The sequence below is a fragment of the Sander lucioperca genome, chromosome 10 (assembly GCF_008315115.2).
Source record: "Sander lucioperca isolate FBNREF2018 chromosome 10, SLUC_FBN_1.2, whole genome shotgun sequence".
NCBI lineage: Eukaryota > Metazoa > Chordata > Actinopteri > Perciformes > Percidae > Sander > Sander lucioperca.
The window spans coordinates 24164019-24182754 of NC_050182.1; the positions used below are offsets into that span (position 1 = coordinate 24164019).

An 18736-nucleotide genomic window follows, 5' to 3' on the forward strand; every position below is an offset into this window, starting at 1 on the left:
AAAGTACATTTAACAGAAATAAATCTTGTTTATTTGTTACATTAAATATAATCTGAAACTCGCAGGTCAATGAGAGGGAAAATGATCACTGATATAAATAATATATACATTTAAAAACAAAATGTTTCATTATATATTTACAAAAACACTGACCACATGTTTATGTATTATTCTAAAAACATATATTGCATTATTTTTGCATTAATTACAGATTAATTAATGGCCATGAATTCAGACTGAAGACATTTGTGCCTGCTGGAAAGATGCTTAAAGATGTTAATTCCTCTTTTGTGCGCTTCAGCTTTTTCAGCAAAAAAAGCCTACTGTCATTGTTAATTTTTCTCAGAGTAGTTCACATTCACAGACTGCATTTTGAGTTTGCATGATAGGTTGCCGGTTGTTAGTCTAGCTTTGGAGTGTCTACAGGGCTCTGAGGTGCAGCTTCAGAGCTACACCTGACTATACTCCCCGTCCTCTTGCTCTGAAAGTCTGTGGATATCCAAGAAGGCCAAAGATCGGCTGATGCTCTCCATAAACCCTTCGCCTCCAGGTCGTAAATGATCCATGACTTCATCATCATCAAAGCACCAACCGGGCCAGTCCACATTTACTCCGTCTGTAAAGTCACTAAAGAAGGTGAAAGATGGAAACAGAAGGTCAAAATTTATTATTTTATAACATGTCGTGTGCATGTACTTTCCCTACTACTGAATACTGTATGTGCTCAGGTTTACTCTTCCTTCAAGAGCTGCCACTCTGCCTCAAATTGGATAATGCATTGTCATTTTATTATTATAGCATGAACTTATTGCTGTTTAAGAAGCCCGCTCATTTGGCCATAAAATATAAAATACTTAAAAGAAGTACTGACATGCAAATGAATACATGATGCATTAAAAATGCACAAGGATGTAATCATTATCATTAAAATAGACAAAGAGCTTAAATAATGCTCCTATAAATATATTGTATAGCGTTATAATTTAATTAGTAGAAAGTAAGGAAATAGACTGTTAAAAAGTTTAAAATTGAGCATAGCAAGCAGACAGGTTAAGTGTCCTGTGGAGTTTCTGATGTAAGCAATCCACAATTTTAACGATTAAAAAACGTTTTAGCAAATGTTTCATTAAATATTCAACGTGTTAATTCGGACCTTAGGATGCACACAGTGGTTAGTGGTAAGGTTGAAAAACACAGGGTAATTTTATGTTTCCATTCTCACAGAACATTACCAGCCTACTCAACACTGACAATTGATTTCAATAGTAGAGATTTGACAGTGTGGAAATAAATTTCCCAATTAAGGGAAATGCAATTAAATGCAACTAACATATAGCAAAGTATTAAGAGGACATGCATAGAAACTGTGTCTGTGGTTTAAAGCCAGAGAAGCAAAACATCTGTCGTGGGATGCCAATGAAAAGATCTGCACTTAAGGCCGTAAATGGAGACTTTTCAAACTTTTTGAAAGTCAAAGAACATCCAAATTGATAGTGATAGTAATAGAGCAGCAAGGTGGAATTTATTTAAACAGAGGACCTGGGCTCTTGTCAGAAAGCATCCACCCTGCTAAAGTGTCCTTAACCAAGACACTGAATCAACACAAGCTCCAGGGATGTTTCTCTGTAGATGAGTACGTATAATATAATAATACAAATATTTTGTTGTTGTATGTTTTTAAAACTGTGGCTATTACAAAGTGGATGTACTGCATGCAGAACTGTGGCTTTCAGGGCTCTACATTCTCTGCTAATTAGATATGTGCCTGTTCTGAGGCACAATGATTGAGACTGCTAAACCCATACCCTAATTGGGAACATAAAATGATGCCACTCTTCAGTCACATGTCAATTTTATGAATGACTTTATATTTGCATGTTTTCTGTATTCCTGGAGGCCTTTTTAAAGGACAATTCCGGCGCAAAATGAACCTAGGGGTTATTAACTGATGTGTACCCACTCTGTCGCTCTCTGGGACATGTTTTCATGCTAATCGAAGGAGTTTGGAGCTTTAACGGGGCTACCGCGGGCCGCTGGTTAGCTTGAAATGCTAGTATTCGGGGCATGGGGGACACTCAAATTAAATCGCTATTTAATACCACTAAAAAGGCTCGAAATATCACCACACTTTAACGTTTGGAAACCAGTCATGACTAGTCGAACGCCGTGCAACGTGGAATTCCCATACTGTCTATGGAGATTCCACGTTGCACGGGGTTCGACTAGTCATGACTGGTTTCTAAGATGGCTCCCAGTGTGGTGATATTTCGAGCCTTTTTAGTGGTATTAAATAGCGATTTAATTTGAGTGTCCCCATGCCCCGAATACTAGCATTTCAAGCTAACCAGCGGTCCGCGGTAGCCCCGTTAAAGCTCCAAACTCATTTGATTAGCATGGAAACATGTCCCAGAGAGCGACAGAGTGGGTCCACATCAGTTAATAACCCCTAGGTTCGTTTTGAGCCGGAATTGTCCTTTAACATAAAGCTTTAGTTCCCAAATGAATGCCTATTTCATCATTCTTACAGTATTTGCATCACTTGTTTGACAAATTGACTTTGTATTCATTGCTTGGTGGGCTCCTGGACTACTCCAAAGCTTTCTTGAAAATGTTAGTATTGTAGAGTATGTTGCTCATGTCATTTGTTGTAGCTGGTCTAAGTTGTGTCTCTTTAGTTTTTTACTGTGCATGGGCAACCAAATTATAAATGTATTTATTTGAAATCAAATCCATACATGTTAATCAGTCAAACAATGAAAAACGTAAAAAGTAAAGGGCACTAGGTCAAACTAACTTGTTCTTCTTGTCATCTTCATATCCGTCCACCAGGTGCTCCTTCCATCCTTTACTCACTGTGAGGGCTCTGTGTCTCATCAGCTCCACCTCCTCCTCCCAGTCTGTGTCTCTGTCTCCATCACTGGGTGGTGGTGATGATGTGGTGGAAAATGAGGGGGAAGGAGGAGGATACCTCGACTTTAAATTGTCCATTTTCAAATTTCTGTCTCTTTTGAATCCATCTCTCTCTTTGGCTCTTTCCAAAAGACCCTCCAGAGGCGAGTGTCTGGCTGGATTATGTCTTGAGATGGGGAAAGGTGCATCATCTGCTTGAGGTAACGTGTGCAGACTACTTGAGCCCACACAAAGTCCATGGCCTCCTTTAATGATAATGTTAGGAATGGAGGCACTCCTTTGGGTTTTCACTCTCTTACAGAAGTTAAGATCAGGAAGCTCAGATTCAGACAATGTTTGGGGGTCTGGAGAGACTCTATCATGCATGTTCCATGGCTTCAGGGAGCCCAGCTTTAGCACCCGGTGTGAATCTGAGCCAGGAGGAAGAGAGTTTCTCTTCAGGTCACTGTTTGAGTTGGGGAGAGAGTAGCTGTTTGAATCAGACCAAGCCTGTTCTGAGCCTTGGAAGAACTGCCTAGACGTCTGATAAGAGGAGCCCTGAGCATTACTGATTGGCCTCCTCCTTCGTAACCCGGGTGACCTCAGATTTTTGGAGCAACCCCAAGCCTCTGGAGAATTCTCCATTTGTCCAGACTGGCTGTAGGAATTTCTCCTGGAGTCCTGGTTAACAGACTGGGAATCAGAGTTTCTCTTTGATATTTCTCCTTCTCCTGGTAGTCTAAAAACCTCAGGCCCCTCCCTGGATATTGCTGGTTTGTGAGGAGGTTGTAAAGTACTATGTTCGTCTGTTGGGTAGTCAACATCTGGATATAAGAGAGCATGTGGTCCAGTTGTGTTGTATCTTGATGGATCAACTTCAATACTGTGAGTGAAATGATCCAGATTAGGGGCAGAGTGCGCTCTGTGGTTCCAGATCAACCTTTCCTTTCCTGTTATCAGAGATTCAGCCATTTTCTCTTCTTCCTCTGTGTGGATCCCGACTTCTTCTCCTCTCACTCCCATTTCTATCCATTCATATCCTTTGACTTTTTGTTGCTGAACAGCAAAGCCCTTTTTCACTAATTTACGGCCATTGTCGATGGGCTGATGGGGTTGCCAAAAAGATACAACAGGATTGTTATTGGCCACATCATCTAGAGGTTGTTCCTCTGCTTCTTTATACGCCAACATCCCATTTATTGATCGGGGGATAATAAATTCCTCTGTAAGTTCATCCACAAAAGTATATTGTCTTGATTGCGTAAGAGGTTGTTCTTCTCTCTCCATATCATCCTTCTTGGCTTCTGTGACAGGTTTGGCCTCAAGCTGCTGGCTTTTCCAGTTTTCCAGTTGTCTGTTGCTCTCTGTCTGTCTCAGATTTCTCAGTTTTTCCTGACAACGTAAGGAAATTAATTAAATTAATTAATTAGTGTGTTATTTGTAATTTGGTATCTTATAACAAGTGTACAGCCATGCTAGTAGCTCTGTGAGGCTGTGTTTTGTGCTTTGAGCTAAATGCTAACATGCTCAGAATGACAAGGTTAACATGCTGATGTTTAGCAGGTTTGATGTTTACCATGTTCATCATCATAGTTTAGCGTGTTAGCATGCTAACATTTGCTAATGAGCACTAAACACAAAGTAGGCTACAGCTAAGGATGATGTAAATAGTATTAGTTTTGCAGGTGTTTGGTCATAAAACAAAGTATAAGATTGAAATGTTGACAAGTTGATGGCACTGGAGGGAAAGTCAGGACTTCGCCAAAGTCAGAAGGGTCCATCCTCCCGGGACCATTAATGTCCGCACATAATTTCATGGCTATCCATCCAATAGTTGCTGATATAGTTCAGTCTGGACCAAATTGACAGACAAGTGACAGACAATCGCCTGACATTGCCATCCAGCCACGCTGTGCAATGGCAACATTACAAGTTTAAGTAGACTATCATTTCAAAAGGTTTAGTCAGAAATGTGAGTTTTTACCTTCGCCTGGTTGATGGTGGAGACCCATGTGGAGCAGCTCTCTGAGGTGCAAGCTGCAAATATGTAGACATTCATAGCACTCCGAAGCTCACCTACCTCCACAAGAACAAAGGAACCTGAGAGAGGAGGAGGGATAATTATGGGATCTATAATATATTTAATCCAGCTGTCTTGTATCTTGACCATTAGAAAGTTACTCACAGCCATCTTTCAGTGCTATGCAATATGTTCTGTCGAGGGCCAGAGGAGGTTGAACTACCTTCAGCCGCTCTCCTTTCTTCTGGACTTTGGTCATTAGAAGCACATCTGAGAAAAGTAGAGCCACCACCTCCAGCTGCATCATACCATGTGCGAAGAAACATGAAAAAGTCACAAAAGTAATGACAAGGATGCTCTTAAGAGAGATTATAAGATTTAAATGTACAGTAACTGATGCTCACCTTGCTGTCTTTCCTCCCCCGAATCTTCAAGTTTTCCTCCAGCAGGAGCTTTCGAACAACGTTTGGACCTACTCCGCTGATGGGGCATGTTAGGTCAAACTGGCAGATCATTCGGACATGCTGTCAGTAGCAAAACATATTAGAGCCCATATCAGTTTACTTTGGAAAAAATCTTCAATGCTCAGTATTGTTAAGAAAAGTAAAACAATCATATTTTACCTTGTCAATGTCTTCATTTATTCCCTCCACCTCGTATCCCTCCACCCTCTGAGCATTGATGGTGAGAGCGAGTTCCTCATCTTTTAGCTTCAGGTAGTTATTGATGCTCTCCAAAAAACTGTTTACACTGGATAACTGGAGAAGAGCAAGAAGTGATGGTTAGAGGGAGTTTTGTTATTCTGCAGAAAACAAGTAAGTTGTGCTGAATTGAACAGCTTTGGCGATTTAAAGGTTCCTATTTCATCCCTTAATTCAGGCAGGAAAATATTTACTTGAGACTTGAGAAAATGTTTGTACAAACTTGGGTTTGTAAAATCTATGCAGATTTCTATTTGTATAAACTACATTTATCTGTTCTACGCTGCACCTAAAGCAATAAATAGTGGCAAAAGTGTAGCTTGTGAGCCATTTCAGTTAAAACGAGGGACAGCCCAACGATGTTCCCTGAGTACTATGCTTTTTGTACTATGCCTAGAAGCTCTTGCCGCACTGATGTGGGGAAACTCTGATATTAAAGGGGTCATAGAATGCAAAACCGAGTTTACCTTGTCATAGTTGAATAACGAGAGGACGTGCCTGCAGGGCTTCACTCTCCGCTAAATGTCCCTGCGCTGACTAGCTACAGGGTGAGTTGTGATTCCTTGTCTGGAAGTGGAGGTTTTTTTATGTCCCAAGGGTAACGTTACAACAACACTAGTTGTAATGAAAGTGTTGAAACTTTGCATTGGTGTTGAAGAATATATTTGGTAAAATATTAGTAAGAGAGTCTCAAGCCAGCTTGACCTTGCTTTCTCTGTGTCTAAAGGCCTGAGAGTGATAGTGATAAGACTTGTGGGGGGTGCAGCTGGATCGGAGAAGCGATGGATCTGCGCGAATTGCGGTGGGAACCGGAGGCCTGGACCAGGTGCACTGATAACTGCACATACATCGTTGCAGAAAGAGGAATCTGAAGAAGGATAAAGAGGGGTAATGCTAGGTCGGGCATTTGTCACAGTCTGAGACAACTTGAATTGATCCTAAATCGACCCTGGCCACTGTGTGTGTGCATGTGTGTGTGTGTGTGTGTGTGTGTGTGTGTGTGTGTGTGTGTGTGTGTGTGTATGTGTGTGTGTGCTGCGGGGCAGCTCTGTGTCTGTGTGTGTGCAACCAATCAGCACGCACCTCATCTAAATATTCATGAGCATACCTTATATGGCAGAAAACATCTCGTTCATTATAAAGCCAATTCACAGTGTTGCTTTAGGGAACAAAGAAAAGCACCCAGGCCATTTTCAGCCCAACCAATGTTACGTACCCTATTAGGAGACCTTAAAGGGATACTTCACCGATTTAGCATTAAGCTTTGTCTCAGTAGAAACACGGTAGTATTTTTGAATGACTGTGCTTCCCTCCCTCATGTCCCCCTGAGACCAGAGATCTCTGTATTGTGGGTCTGGAAAAAAATCTTCCGATGACGTAAAACGAAAATTTTTGCGTCATCGGAAGATTTTTGCCCAGAGGCAAAGGACTACAGCCAGTACTAGGAGCTACTTCTGCATAGCCCATAGGGGGTTGGACTGTCAGCATTCTCTGAAATTTCACGGACCAAAACGAGTGTCAGCCATCTTGAATCCTCGCGTAGTTTAGTGGCTTCTCAGCATCAAAACTTTAGATAGATAGATAGATTTATTCATCCCGAAGGAAATTTTAGAACAACAATTATGTGCATTCAAACTACCGCACACGTGTACCACCGGGATACATTGGTACAGATCGGAGAATATGCAGGACACTTTATTACAGACGGAACACTCGACACAGCTTCGCCCGCCTGCTATGGAGACCAGCGGTGCTGCTCGATGCCTCTGGCCGGTGAAGGGACATCATCAGCGGGGAACGTTGAACGAGTTTGCCGGTGGAAAACTAATGCTAGTCGGCCACCTGTTCCATCATTCCTGCTTGCAAGTGTCCGCTCATTAGACAACAAACTGGACTACATCCAACTTCAACGAAACTCCCAACGCGAGTTCAGAGACTGCTGTGTTTTTGTTGTTGTGGAAACAATTGCTGTATCGGACTATCCAGCTACCAGGCCAGCTGCTCTGTCACCGGGTAAGACTAGCTAGTGGAGGTGGGCTGTGTTAACACGGACTGCCTGGTGCAGAAATGGGGGGCTTGTATCCAACTAACTGCTAAGTGCTGGTGCAGTTTGTGACTGTTAAATGCCGACCATTCTACATTCCACGCAAATGTTTATACTCGGTGATACAGCCCACCCAGCACTAATGCTAGTAGCTATGTGTTAGCTGAACTTTACGGAGCATATCATGTGTGTGCACTAAATGTAGCCTGTTTCGTATGTCGTTTTTATATAAAGTTGTTTGTAAATCTTTTAATTGTGTAACCAATTGAGCCACGGTGAAACGTTGTTTCGTGTATATGGTTGAAATGACAATAAAACTAAAGTTGAGTTGACTGTCTCACTGTCTGTCTGTAAACGGTAGGCGTGGCTTGGGAGTAGACTCTAAAGCAGCGAAGCAAGTGCATTGTGGGATTTGGTGTCTTTCATCCATATGAGCCAAAAACACATTTTCTGGCTTTTCTCGGCCTAGAAGCCACCAATTTCTAAAAAATTTCACATTTCTACTACATAAGTGACCCAATTTAAAGATATATTCATCTTTCCAACGGTGAAATATCCCTTTAAGGAACAGTGTGAAATACCCTATATAATCATTCTATCACCCCTTTAAAGGAGTTGCAGCCCCTGTAACAGAAACAAAGATAAGCCTTTGTGCACATGTTAGCAGATGTTCACGATTCAAAAAGCTTCCTACCATGCCTCTGAGTGTGTGCTGTACATGAGGATCCTGGGTAGTTTTCAGCACGGCCTTGAGCAGCAGAGGGTACTTTGTGATCCTCTGATGGGGTTTGGCCTGCATGTCCCCGAGCCGCATCCGCTCACACTGAGGGTGAGTCTCCACCCACTGGATAGGACAAAAACATCACCTCATGTCAGTGCTTCTGATTGAAACTACTTTTATTACATAGTGGCTTGAAACCATGAATGAAATAGTATTTTAAAATTCTGAATTTAAAAGTTAGGTTTACCCAAATGAATGCCCAACAGCATCCTGCAGTAACCTAAATAGTATCTAGCCATAGCAGCTTGGATAATTACATTTTTCTTCAAATTCAATATTAACTCATTCTTCCATAAAAAATGTACCAGTTGTGCTAGTTAATCCTCAATCCTTACTGCAGAGAGTTTTAATCATTTTTAGTAGAACATAGTTCTCAATGAATTTACAGGGAGGTCTGTGGATTACTGGGTTATTTTTATATTCCCCACCACATTTTTGGAGTGCTGGCAAAAGACTGAAGCCTTAACAAATAAAACTATATATACAAAAACAAAAACAACACTTCCACAAGGGCTAAGTAAGATGTTTTTGTTTTGTTTGATTTGGAAGAGCAGACCCTTTAACGCCCACCAACTACCATTTCCTGGTAAAATGTCTCTTTAACTGTTAAACAAAAAATGATCACCTCCCACTCAGGTTGACAAGCGTGATGGTATGACATAAGTGAAAGAGCTAGTGTGAATATACACATTTACAGTAGTACATTAGATAGCACTGTTAGGGTGCCTCTCTATCAACATGCTATCGAAGGGTTTGTGTAACTGCAGCAGGACACACTTGTCTTGTAGTCACTATTCCCATAAATATGTATACCGGTATATTACTTATCTTTCTTTATCTTATATGTTCATATTACTTATCTTTTTTTTTATCTTTATTTGTATATATTTCTTATCTTTTATATTATACTTGTTGTACGTATTTTCAATTGCTCTGTATGTCTGGCACATATTGCAGAATTGACATTAAAGTTGCTTTGACTTGACTAAATGCCCTGCACTCAGTTTTGTGAACACTACATTCTTTAAAGCTGTGGTAGTCACTTTATTTTTGGCATATTTTGGGCAAAAATTCCATAATTATCTTATATAACATATTGTAAGTCCAATGGTCTAAGAGAAAACTAGAGTTCTGCACCTCCTCTTGGCTCTGTGTTCAGGCTTTAGCCAGTAGACTTTGGCCAATCACAGGTTATTTCAAAGAGCGTTTCTATTGGCTGTCATGCACATGCATTGCCCGTGTGAAAGAGAGGGGAGAGGGAGAGCTGCAAGAGAAGGTCTCACACTACTTAAAATCCTGGCATTTTTTTGCTTTCTACCCACTGCAGCTTTAAGGTGCTGTTGAGTGTGAATCATTTTGTCAAAAATGTTGGTGTGACGAGATTATGAAAACATCCTAAACCACACACAGCATCACCATCAATAACAGAACATTTAGTCATTACATTGAATTCCATACAGGTCCACTTAATGGTAATAATGGGGTTTGTGTGGGTGAGTATTTGTGTGTGAGCTTTAATCCTCACATGAAAGTGTTAGTGTGCATGGTGTGCATATTGGATGTCTGCTGCGTACCTGAACGTAAGTGAGAAAATGTGGGTTGCTCTCGATGTGCCTGCGTGTGAACTCCAGATTGTTTTCCTCCTCCCAACAGTAATTCTTATATGAAAAGAAGCGCTTGGGGAACTGGGGACAAAAAGAAAAGGAGGTTTAATGGCAATGTGAAGATTTTTAATTGAAAAGTGACATTACAAGTAACAGTCCTACTTTTTTTAAATTGTACTTAAAGGGGCTGTACTCGATATTCAGGAAAAAAAAAACTGGTTTGGGATTGCCTCCATGCAGCTCTCATAGACTGTTCCCCAACTCGTGAAATACCAAGGCTTTGTTCCTCGGTTTCAGATACTGACGCTTAAGGCACTTGCGTGTATGCACAGCCGACCGGCTATCAAAACAAGGAACAGAGAAGTTAAGATTACACACACACAGAGGGAGTGTGACTTCATTCTCTGCTCAGGATGCCTTTACTCCACTATATCTAGCAAATATTTTACCAGACTTTGTTATGCATCAAACACACCTCATAGTGTGTGTGTGTAATACTTTATTTATCTATTTATAATTCCCACCCTGACTAATTTTCTTTCTTTATTTTCTTTCTTTTTTCCTCGTGTTCTTAAGTTGGTGATTTTGTTGTGTTTAATTCGCTCTTTCTTTTGAAAAAACAATCAAAAGAGAATTGCGGGGAAAACTCCAGTGTTCACAGACATTTTTAACACCTCACTGGAGACATGTCACGTGCCAGCCTGCTTCAAGACCTCAACCATAATCCCTGTCCCCAAGAAACCAAGGACCACAGGACTTAATGACTTCAGACCTGTCGCCCTGACCTCTGTGGTTATGAAGTCCTTTGAGCGCCTTGTGCTTTCACACCTCAAAGCCATCACCGACCCCCTCCTGGACCCCCTGCAGTTTGCCTACAGAGCCAATAGGTCTGTAGATGATGCAGTCAATTTGGCCCTCCACTACATCCTCCGGCACCTGGACTCCGCAGGAACCTACGCCAGGATCCTGTTTGTGGACTTCAGCTCTGCCTTCAACACCATCATCCCGGCTCTGCTTCAGGAGAAGCTCTCCCAGCTTGGTGTGCCTGACTCCACCTGCAGGTGGATCACTGACTTCCTGTCTGACAGGAAGCAGCATGTGAAGCTGGGGAAACACGTCTCCGACTCACAGACCATCAGCACCGGATCGCCCCAGGGCTGCGTTCTTTCTCCTCTGCTCTTCTCCCTGTACACCAACAGCTGCACCTCCGGTCACCAGTCCGTCAAGCTTCTGAAGTTTGCGGACGACACCTCCCTCATCGGACTCATCTCTGATGGAGACGAGTCCGCCTACAGGTGGGAGGCTGACCATCTGGTGACCTGGTGCAAGCAAAACAACCTAGAGCTCAATGCTCTAAAGACAGTGGAGATGGTTGTGGACTTCAGAAAGAACCCAGCCCCACCTGCCCCCATCACCCTCTGTGGCTCCACAATTGACACTGTGGAGTCTTTCCGCTTCCTGGGAACTACCATCTCCCAGGACCTCAAGTGGGAGCTGAACATCAGCTCCCTCGTCAAGAAAGCACAACAGAGGATGTACTTCCTGCGGCAGCTGAAGAAATTCAACCTGCCAAAGACAATGATGGTGCACTTCTACACAGCCATCATTGAGTCCATCCTCACATCCTCCATCACCATCTGGTACGCTGCTGCCACTGCCAAGGACAAGGGCAGGCTGCAGCGTGTCATTCGGTCAGCTGAGAAGGTGATTGGCTGCAATCTGCCGCCGCTCCAGGACCTATAGGCCACCAGGACTCTGAAGCGTGCTGGAAAGATTGTGGCTGACCCCTCCCACCCCGGACACAAGCTCTTTGAGTCACTCCCCTCTGGCAGGAGGATGAGGTCCATCAGGACCAAAACCTCACGCCACATAAACAGTTTTTTCCCCTCCGCCACTAGCCTTCTAAACAAGGCTCGGAATCCATCCTGACTCTCTCCACACCCCACCTCTGGCTCCTCATGCCACTGTACCTACTCTGCTGTAGCGTTCCTTTTTACTACTGTTTAACTTATTTTACTATTTATTTAAATTTATTTTATCGTTATTAATACATACTGTGTGTATATGTTTATACTTATATTGTTTATATTATTTTTATCCTTCTTATATTTGTATGTGTGACATGCTCCAACAACACCATGACAAATTCCTCGTATGTGCAACGTACTTGGCAATAAAGCCCTTTCTGATTCTGATTCTGATTCTGAACAGGAGTACATAATTGCTATAAGCCAAATGTACTATAAAAGTGCTCATTTAGGCAGTAGAATGGCTCCTTATTACTTAGTACACCATTGGATTATTATTTCTAATCTTGTAAATTGTAACAGCATTTTAATGTTGTAGCTGGTTAAGTTGAAGCTATTTTAAACTATTTGAAATGCTGTTGGGAAACTTAATTTACATGTACAAATAGCTTCTTGTAAAGCTTACTCTGCAAAAAAACAGGTAACTTCAGCTGTCGGATAAATGTAGTGGAGTAAAAAGTACAACATTTCCCTCCCTGAAATGTATAATGGAAAATTGAAATTTAAGTAAATTACTTCAACAAAATACTGTCTATAAGTAAATGTACTTGAGTAAGTGTAGCAATGAGACACAGAAACACACATCTGAATGTGTTTGTAATGTATCTTGCAGACAGTGAGTTCATACCTGCAGGCAACCGGCCTCTAACATCATGGGGTCAAAGGGATTGCCTGTCCTCCGGACTTCCTGTAACATGGGATAAATCACCTCCTGCCAGAACAGCTGGTGTGCTGTGAGGATGGAGGGAAGGTTGGAGAAAAGTAGCTCAGGGGTCACCTGTCACAGGAGGAAGTCAAGACAAAATAAAAAAATCATAGTGTTAAAACTTAACTCCCCTGCTTTGTGATATTTTCCGTCTTCTCGATGGAAATCTGTTGTTGTGCTTCATTTTCCACTTGTGTGTTGTATTCTGTGTCAGCTTTAGCGGATGTTCTCGTCTTGCCAGTCAATGTATGTCAGAAGTATGCAGAACAGTGGAAAATAGGCCTGCAGATTAAGTGTTTGTGTGTTTCCATTCGAGATGAGGCTACATGCTCTGCAGACTGACTGACCTCCAGGAGAAATCCATGCTGGTGCAGGTTGACTAGAGCTGCAATAACCAACTGTAAGAAGCAGACACAGCTTTGTTAAACATCCTGTGGAAAATCCCTTTTCAGCTATCACATACTGTACATACTTGTGAATATTATTAGTATTTAAATGAGACTTTGACAGCAGGTAGAGAATGACACGTTACATCTTTGATGACAATGAGCTTGTTGATGTAGGTGAGCTCAGTGTGGACAAACTCCCACAGCGCCTCCTGTTGGTGTTTCTGCATCTTAGACATCGTCTGATCATTAAAACAAGACAGTGGGAGACAGAGAGAGTAAATAGGAGGAAATGAGATGATTATTAAAGATGTTTCAGGAATGTTTAAAATGTACATACTGAGCAGGTATTTTACGGTAAGAGCAGAAGCATTTCAAGGATATATTTTTCTCATTGTCAACAAATCCACTGAAAATAACAAGGAAAATGTCTTAATTCTTACCACTTTCAAAGGTTGTCATAAATCTTTAAAAACAGGTCATGAAAATGGACTTTTATATTTAAAAAAAAATGCAAAATAATTTACTAAAACTGCTGGGCACTGCAAGTTGTAATAAACTGTACTGAAACAGGAGTTTATAGTGCTTTTGTTGGATTAGGGGGTCAGCTGCGGATTTGGTGCTCTTGTGAGTATTTACAGCAGCAGGATGATGTGTGTGGGATTGACTCAAAATAAACTACAGTGCCGGTGTTTATGGTAATCGAAGAGCTTGTCGCCCAGTGGTTCATCAATGTTTTTTTCATAGCTTTGCAGAACAATGGAGCTCTACAGCACAGCTAATTAAACTAGTTGTTGGACCAATTCATTGTTGGTTTTGGTCTTATAATGGGATTTGTTGACAGTAAGAGAAAAAACAAAATATTGTTGAGTTATCCTTTAAGGGCTCGTACTGAATGAGAGTGCACTATATCGGTCCAGTTATTTTCCAGCGTGGTTCCCTGACTTTCCTCCTTCCACCTCCACTTTAGATTGGCCGGCAAAGCGTAGGCCCCCAGACACTGCTTCAACACCTCCAGCTGACCTCGCTCCTGAGGGGTTGTTAAAGACAGGGAGGACAATAATAAGAAGGTAGAAGGATACGAAGAAAAAACACAGAAGTCAGGGAAAATAAAGAGGAAACTTTGATGTTATAATGAATCAATCATTTCTTAGAACAGCTATTGTGAATATTTGCGGTCAGACATTTCATTTAAAAGAATGCCAGTGGAGCAGAACAAGTTGTGCTGCAGTTTTTTCGGTTGTTGGAGTGGGCGGACATGGTAAGAGCAAGTCTGTATCTGTTTCTCAGCATGTCACTGTCAGCATGTAGTGTGATGAGCAGGGGATAACATAATACCTCAGACTTCTCAGACACTCCCTGACTGAACAGGACCTGTCTCAGTGCACCTCTGGGTTTGGATCCCTTAGTCACTGTTGCAAAGTCAGTCACGACCTTCTGCTTGGTCCGCCTCTGAAGAGGGAAAATACTATTTTCAGGTTGTGCATTCCATACCAGAGGATCAATCACATTTCTAAGATGATAAACAAAAAATCACAAGATAAGGAAGAAAGTGAGCAAGAGGTTATATTACATTATTACATGTCATTTAGCTGACGCTTTTATCCAAAGCGACTTACAATTGCTATATATGTCAGAGGCCGCACGCCTGTGGAGCAACTAGGGGTTAAGTGTCTTGGGGGACACATTGGTTGATGTATCGCAGTGGGAAGTGAACCCAGTGTCATATCCACTGCGCCATCACCACCCACAAGAGAGATGAAAGATGAATCTAGACTATGCTTCTGTCCCCGTGATTTGTGTTTCATGGATGTCAAAAGCAATAGTCTTCTCACTAGTTTTTAACAATTGGACACTTGATACTCAGTGCAAAAATACTTCATTACAAGTAAAAGTCCTGCATTTAGAATTTTACTTAGGTAAAAGTACAGAAGTGTATTAGCAAAATGTGCTTAAAGTAACAAAAGTAAAAGTACTTGTAATGCATGTAAACTGTATTTTTGTTGCAGTTTTGAGCTGTTAAATTTGCAAATGCCTCAATCTTATAAATACATTTATGCTTATAACTGAATCGTAAAAACCTTATTTTGCAATGCAGTAAGAACATGTTGACCTGTTTAAAATTGAAAACAACTTGTTTGAATACGTTTAAATAATAAGTGTCTGTATTTTGAAACCAGAGAGATAAGGCGCTGTCGCTGCACTACAATCATGGAGAAGCTGATTAGAACCACAAGTTGATTTGTGTTAAAACAAGGTAACTAAAATGACTAGATAGGAGGAAGATTTTTCACTGAACAATGCACCAGTTGTAGAAGACGATCATATTTTTAGTATGAAAAATAACGTGCCAAACAACTACTAATTACAGATGACAGATAAAAGCAGCGGGGTAAAAGTGCAATACTTCCCTGGTAATGTCAGTACAGGAAGCGGCCACCCTCACATTTCACTTGCCTGATAGCCCAACGTATTGAACTTGTGTTTGTCTGCTGACCCCCTGTGGTGATGGTTTATATCTGCAGCTGCTGTCGTCCCATCAACATCGTCTGGCTCTCTGGTTTCTGTGTCCCTCTGCCTCTCCACATCCACACCGTCTCGCCACGGCACTGATGCTTCTTCCATCAGTGAATCATTTCCCCCACCATTTACATGCAGTGCCTTTGAGGAAAGGCTGAGGAGAAACATACAGGGCTACTCAATGCCAAAATAAGGTGTGTGTGTGTGTGTGTGTGTGTGTGTGTGTGTGTGTGTGTGAGTGCACAGAGAATAGTTTGTTACAAGAAAAGGCTTTACAAGAGTGGGAAGTGGGAAACAGAATGGAGGGACATTGTGTGCTTTGTCATCATTTTTAAATTGTTTACTTACACTTTCTTTGCAGGGCTAAAGCTTTATAAATGTGAGGTAAACAAACACAGATGGCAACAAAACAGAAAAGGCTGAACTATTATAAACAACTGGAATAGTTTGACCCTTTTGGCTTCTGGCCCCTCACAATGAAGCATGTCTGCTTGCCACCTGCTTGTTTCATGTGTCTCCTGGTTGTGAAAAGCTCAACCAAAGATATTTTTTCCTTGTTTTATTTGTCATTTAATGTTTATTTTTATAGGAAGAAACATGAGGATAGTTATATTCTGAGATAGTTGGGCTTTTAAATACATAAACGTCAAGAAGAAAATACATACAAAATGATGCAATACAAAATGAAAATACAATAAAATAACCACCAGATCATTCATTACTACCTGAGTGAACACTCTTTAAAAACTGCTTCAACTTGAGTTTAAAATGATCCCAGCTATGGTCCCGTTTGAGTTCCACGTGTTGATTCCCAAACAGAAAAATACATATGTCCAGATAAAGATTTACAAAAGTGCACCTTACAGTTCTCCACTGTGTTACTGAGCCAGAAACTCTGAAAGATACCACGGTCACTAAGCACCTGGTTATTATAGGTATTTATGGATGAGTTCAAAATCAGCTAATTTAATTTATACAATGGAAACTTAAAATATTCCGTTTTTCCTATTATGGCATTGGTATCAGCCTCCTGGCCAATTTGTTTATTGCACAGTTATATATAATCACAAGATGCATGAAGAGCTCCAATTATCCAGTGACTCAAAAGAAAAAAAGCAAAGATTATAGCAAAGTTTTAAAAAAAACAACCTTATTTTTTTAAAGCAGAAATATATATTTTTCTGTTTAGATCTATCTCGCAACCATCGTGTCTTGACCCCAAAGTTGGCCTGGACATACACTAGCTTAAGATATAATTTAAGATAGTACATTAATTCACTAAGCAAAAAAAGTTTAAAAAATATTTTACAATAAAAGCATTACATATCTAACAAGCAAGATAGAGACAAACACAGAAACAGCAAAATAGAATTTATAAAACAAAATGTTGAATTGGATGCTCTCATAGATAGTTTGGGCCAAAGTGAGCAAACGCTCAGTCTTCCTTCATTTAATAGGGATTTAGGCCCTACAGACTTTGACCTAGACAAAATTGAATACTTCACTTGCACATACATATATACAGGTACTAAGCACTTGCACATACTCTCGTGCATAAACATATAGCAGTTTATATATAATTATACATGTATGTGCATAGGGTAGGAGGTCAGGGTGGATGGTGTGCTTAGTACTGGTATACAGTATATGCATGTGCAAGTGAAGTATTCCATTTTGGCCTCAGCAGCTTCTCATAGACTCATGGTTCTCTTTTAAGACTCTCACACAAATAGTAAATACCAGGAGTCAGCAGGCTGTCAAAGAAGCAGAAATCATTACTGCTGTATCTTACAGAGAGTGATGCTGATTTAACAGGACACCAATAGTTTCTACAGCTCCGGTTACACGGTCGCGTGGGTTGTAGCTCCAGGACTCGTGTGACATTAGTTCCCACAAATCCAACACCATCTCAATTTGCATAATGTCCTGCTGCAGATTTAAGTTACAGCGAAGAATGTGTCTCCGCTTTCAGGAAGCTACTGTACCTCAATGAAATATTTCACCATTTACTGACTAGAGAAGTGCCATTTCTATTCACTGCTGGGTGGCTCACTACTGTTGCTTAAAAATAGCAGGAATAATGCCACATACATAAGTGCAGTGTGGGATTAGAGGTGCAACTGGTATTCACTCAAAAGTTAGTCTAAAAGCAAAGGCTCACATGAGCAAACACACAGCAGACAAGTTCACTGCCCTAACTGCTCATGTCATACAGTCCAACATCAAAGGACGGACACAAGAGCTTTCATCACAGTGTCATACCTGTTTAAAATCACTGTCTGTCTGTATCCCACAGTAACACACTAAAGATGAAACTAGATTAAATTGCAATTGTAACACTTTAACCCATTATAAACATGCCTCCTGGTAGATTTATAGCCTCAGTAAATCAACAAATGCCACAGGACAGTCCATGGAGCAACACAGCAGCTCCAACATGAAAGTAATTAACTGCAGTGAAGACATGAGGTAAAATGTTCCTGCTAATTATCTCACTCACATAATACACTTACCTTCCCACACCACCAGCTATGTTTTTTAATTAAAAAATGATAGACTGTACCTGAGCTTGGTTGGATCCATTTTGTTTCACACAATCATATTTGGTTTCTGTTAGCTTTCTCCTCCTCTTTCTCTCTGTCTGGATCAGTCCCTCCCTCTCTTCCTTTCACCTGCACCCCTGCCCACTGCAACTGACTTGACAGGAACAACTGGATTCTGCAGCCAACAAATCCATGCTCAGGGCTGGTAAATGTATCGCAGTTAGAAGTAGTAAGTGGAGCAGAGGTGGTGACTGATTTCTTTGAGGATGATCTATTGTTGATTAATGTCAATCTGGCATATTGATCCCCCTGAGCAAACATAGGAAATCATTTAAAGAGGAGAAGAGAGGTTATAGCTTACTCTGTGTGTTTTTACAAAGCAGCAGCTTCAAGCTGGAATGTAGACTGTCAGCGTGCCTGAGGTTAAATACACAATCACATCCTCATTAACACTTTTTCACATTAACAATTTATCCGCACACCCAAACATTCACTCTCAGCCTGTTAATGGCAGC

General features: G+C 41.0%; 1 protein-coding gene across 1 annotated transcript; it reads right to left on the reverse strand.

Annotated features, from left to right (window-relative positions):
- Window positions 1-7: 7 nt before the first annotated feature.
- On the reverse strand, window positions 8-18640 carry plekhg6 (pleckstrin homology domain containing, family G (with RhoGef domain) member 6). Its single transcript, XM_031299608.2, has 15 exons — window positions 18242-18640; window positions 15616-15832; window positions 14497-14610; window positions 14051-14188; window positions 13305-13400; window positions 13120-13170; window positions 12695-12844; window positions 10010-10120; window positions 8349-8498; window positions 5533-5667; window positions 5314-5433; window positions 5075-5207; window positions 4874-4989; window positions 2795-4281; window positions 8-627 (listed from the first exon to the last, which is right to left on the reverse strand). Exons 1-15 carry the CDS (start codon window positions 18259-18261, stop codon window positions 450-452), a joined length of 3216 nt encoding a protein of 1071 aa, XP_031155468.1. The 5' UTR covers window positions 18262-18640; the 3' UTR covers window positions 8-449.
- Between the last annotated feature and the right edge of the window lie 96 nt (window positions 18641-18736).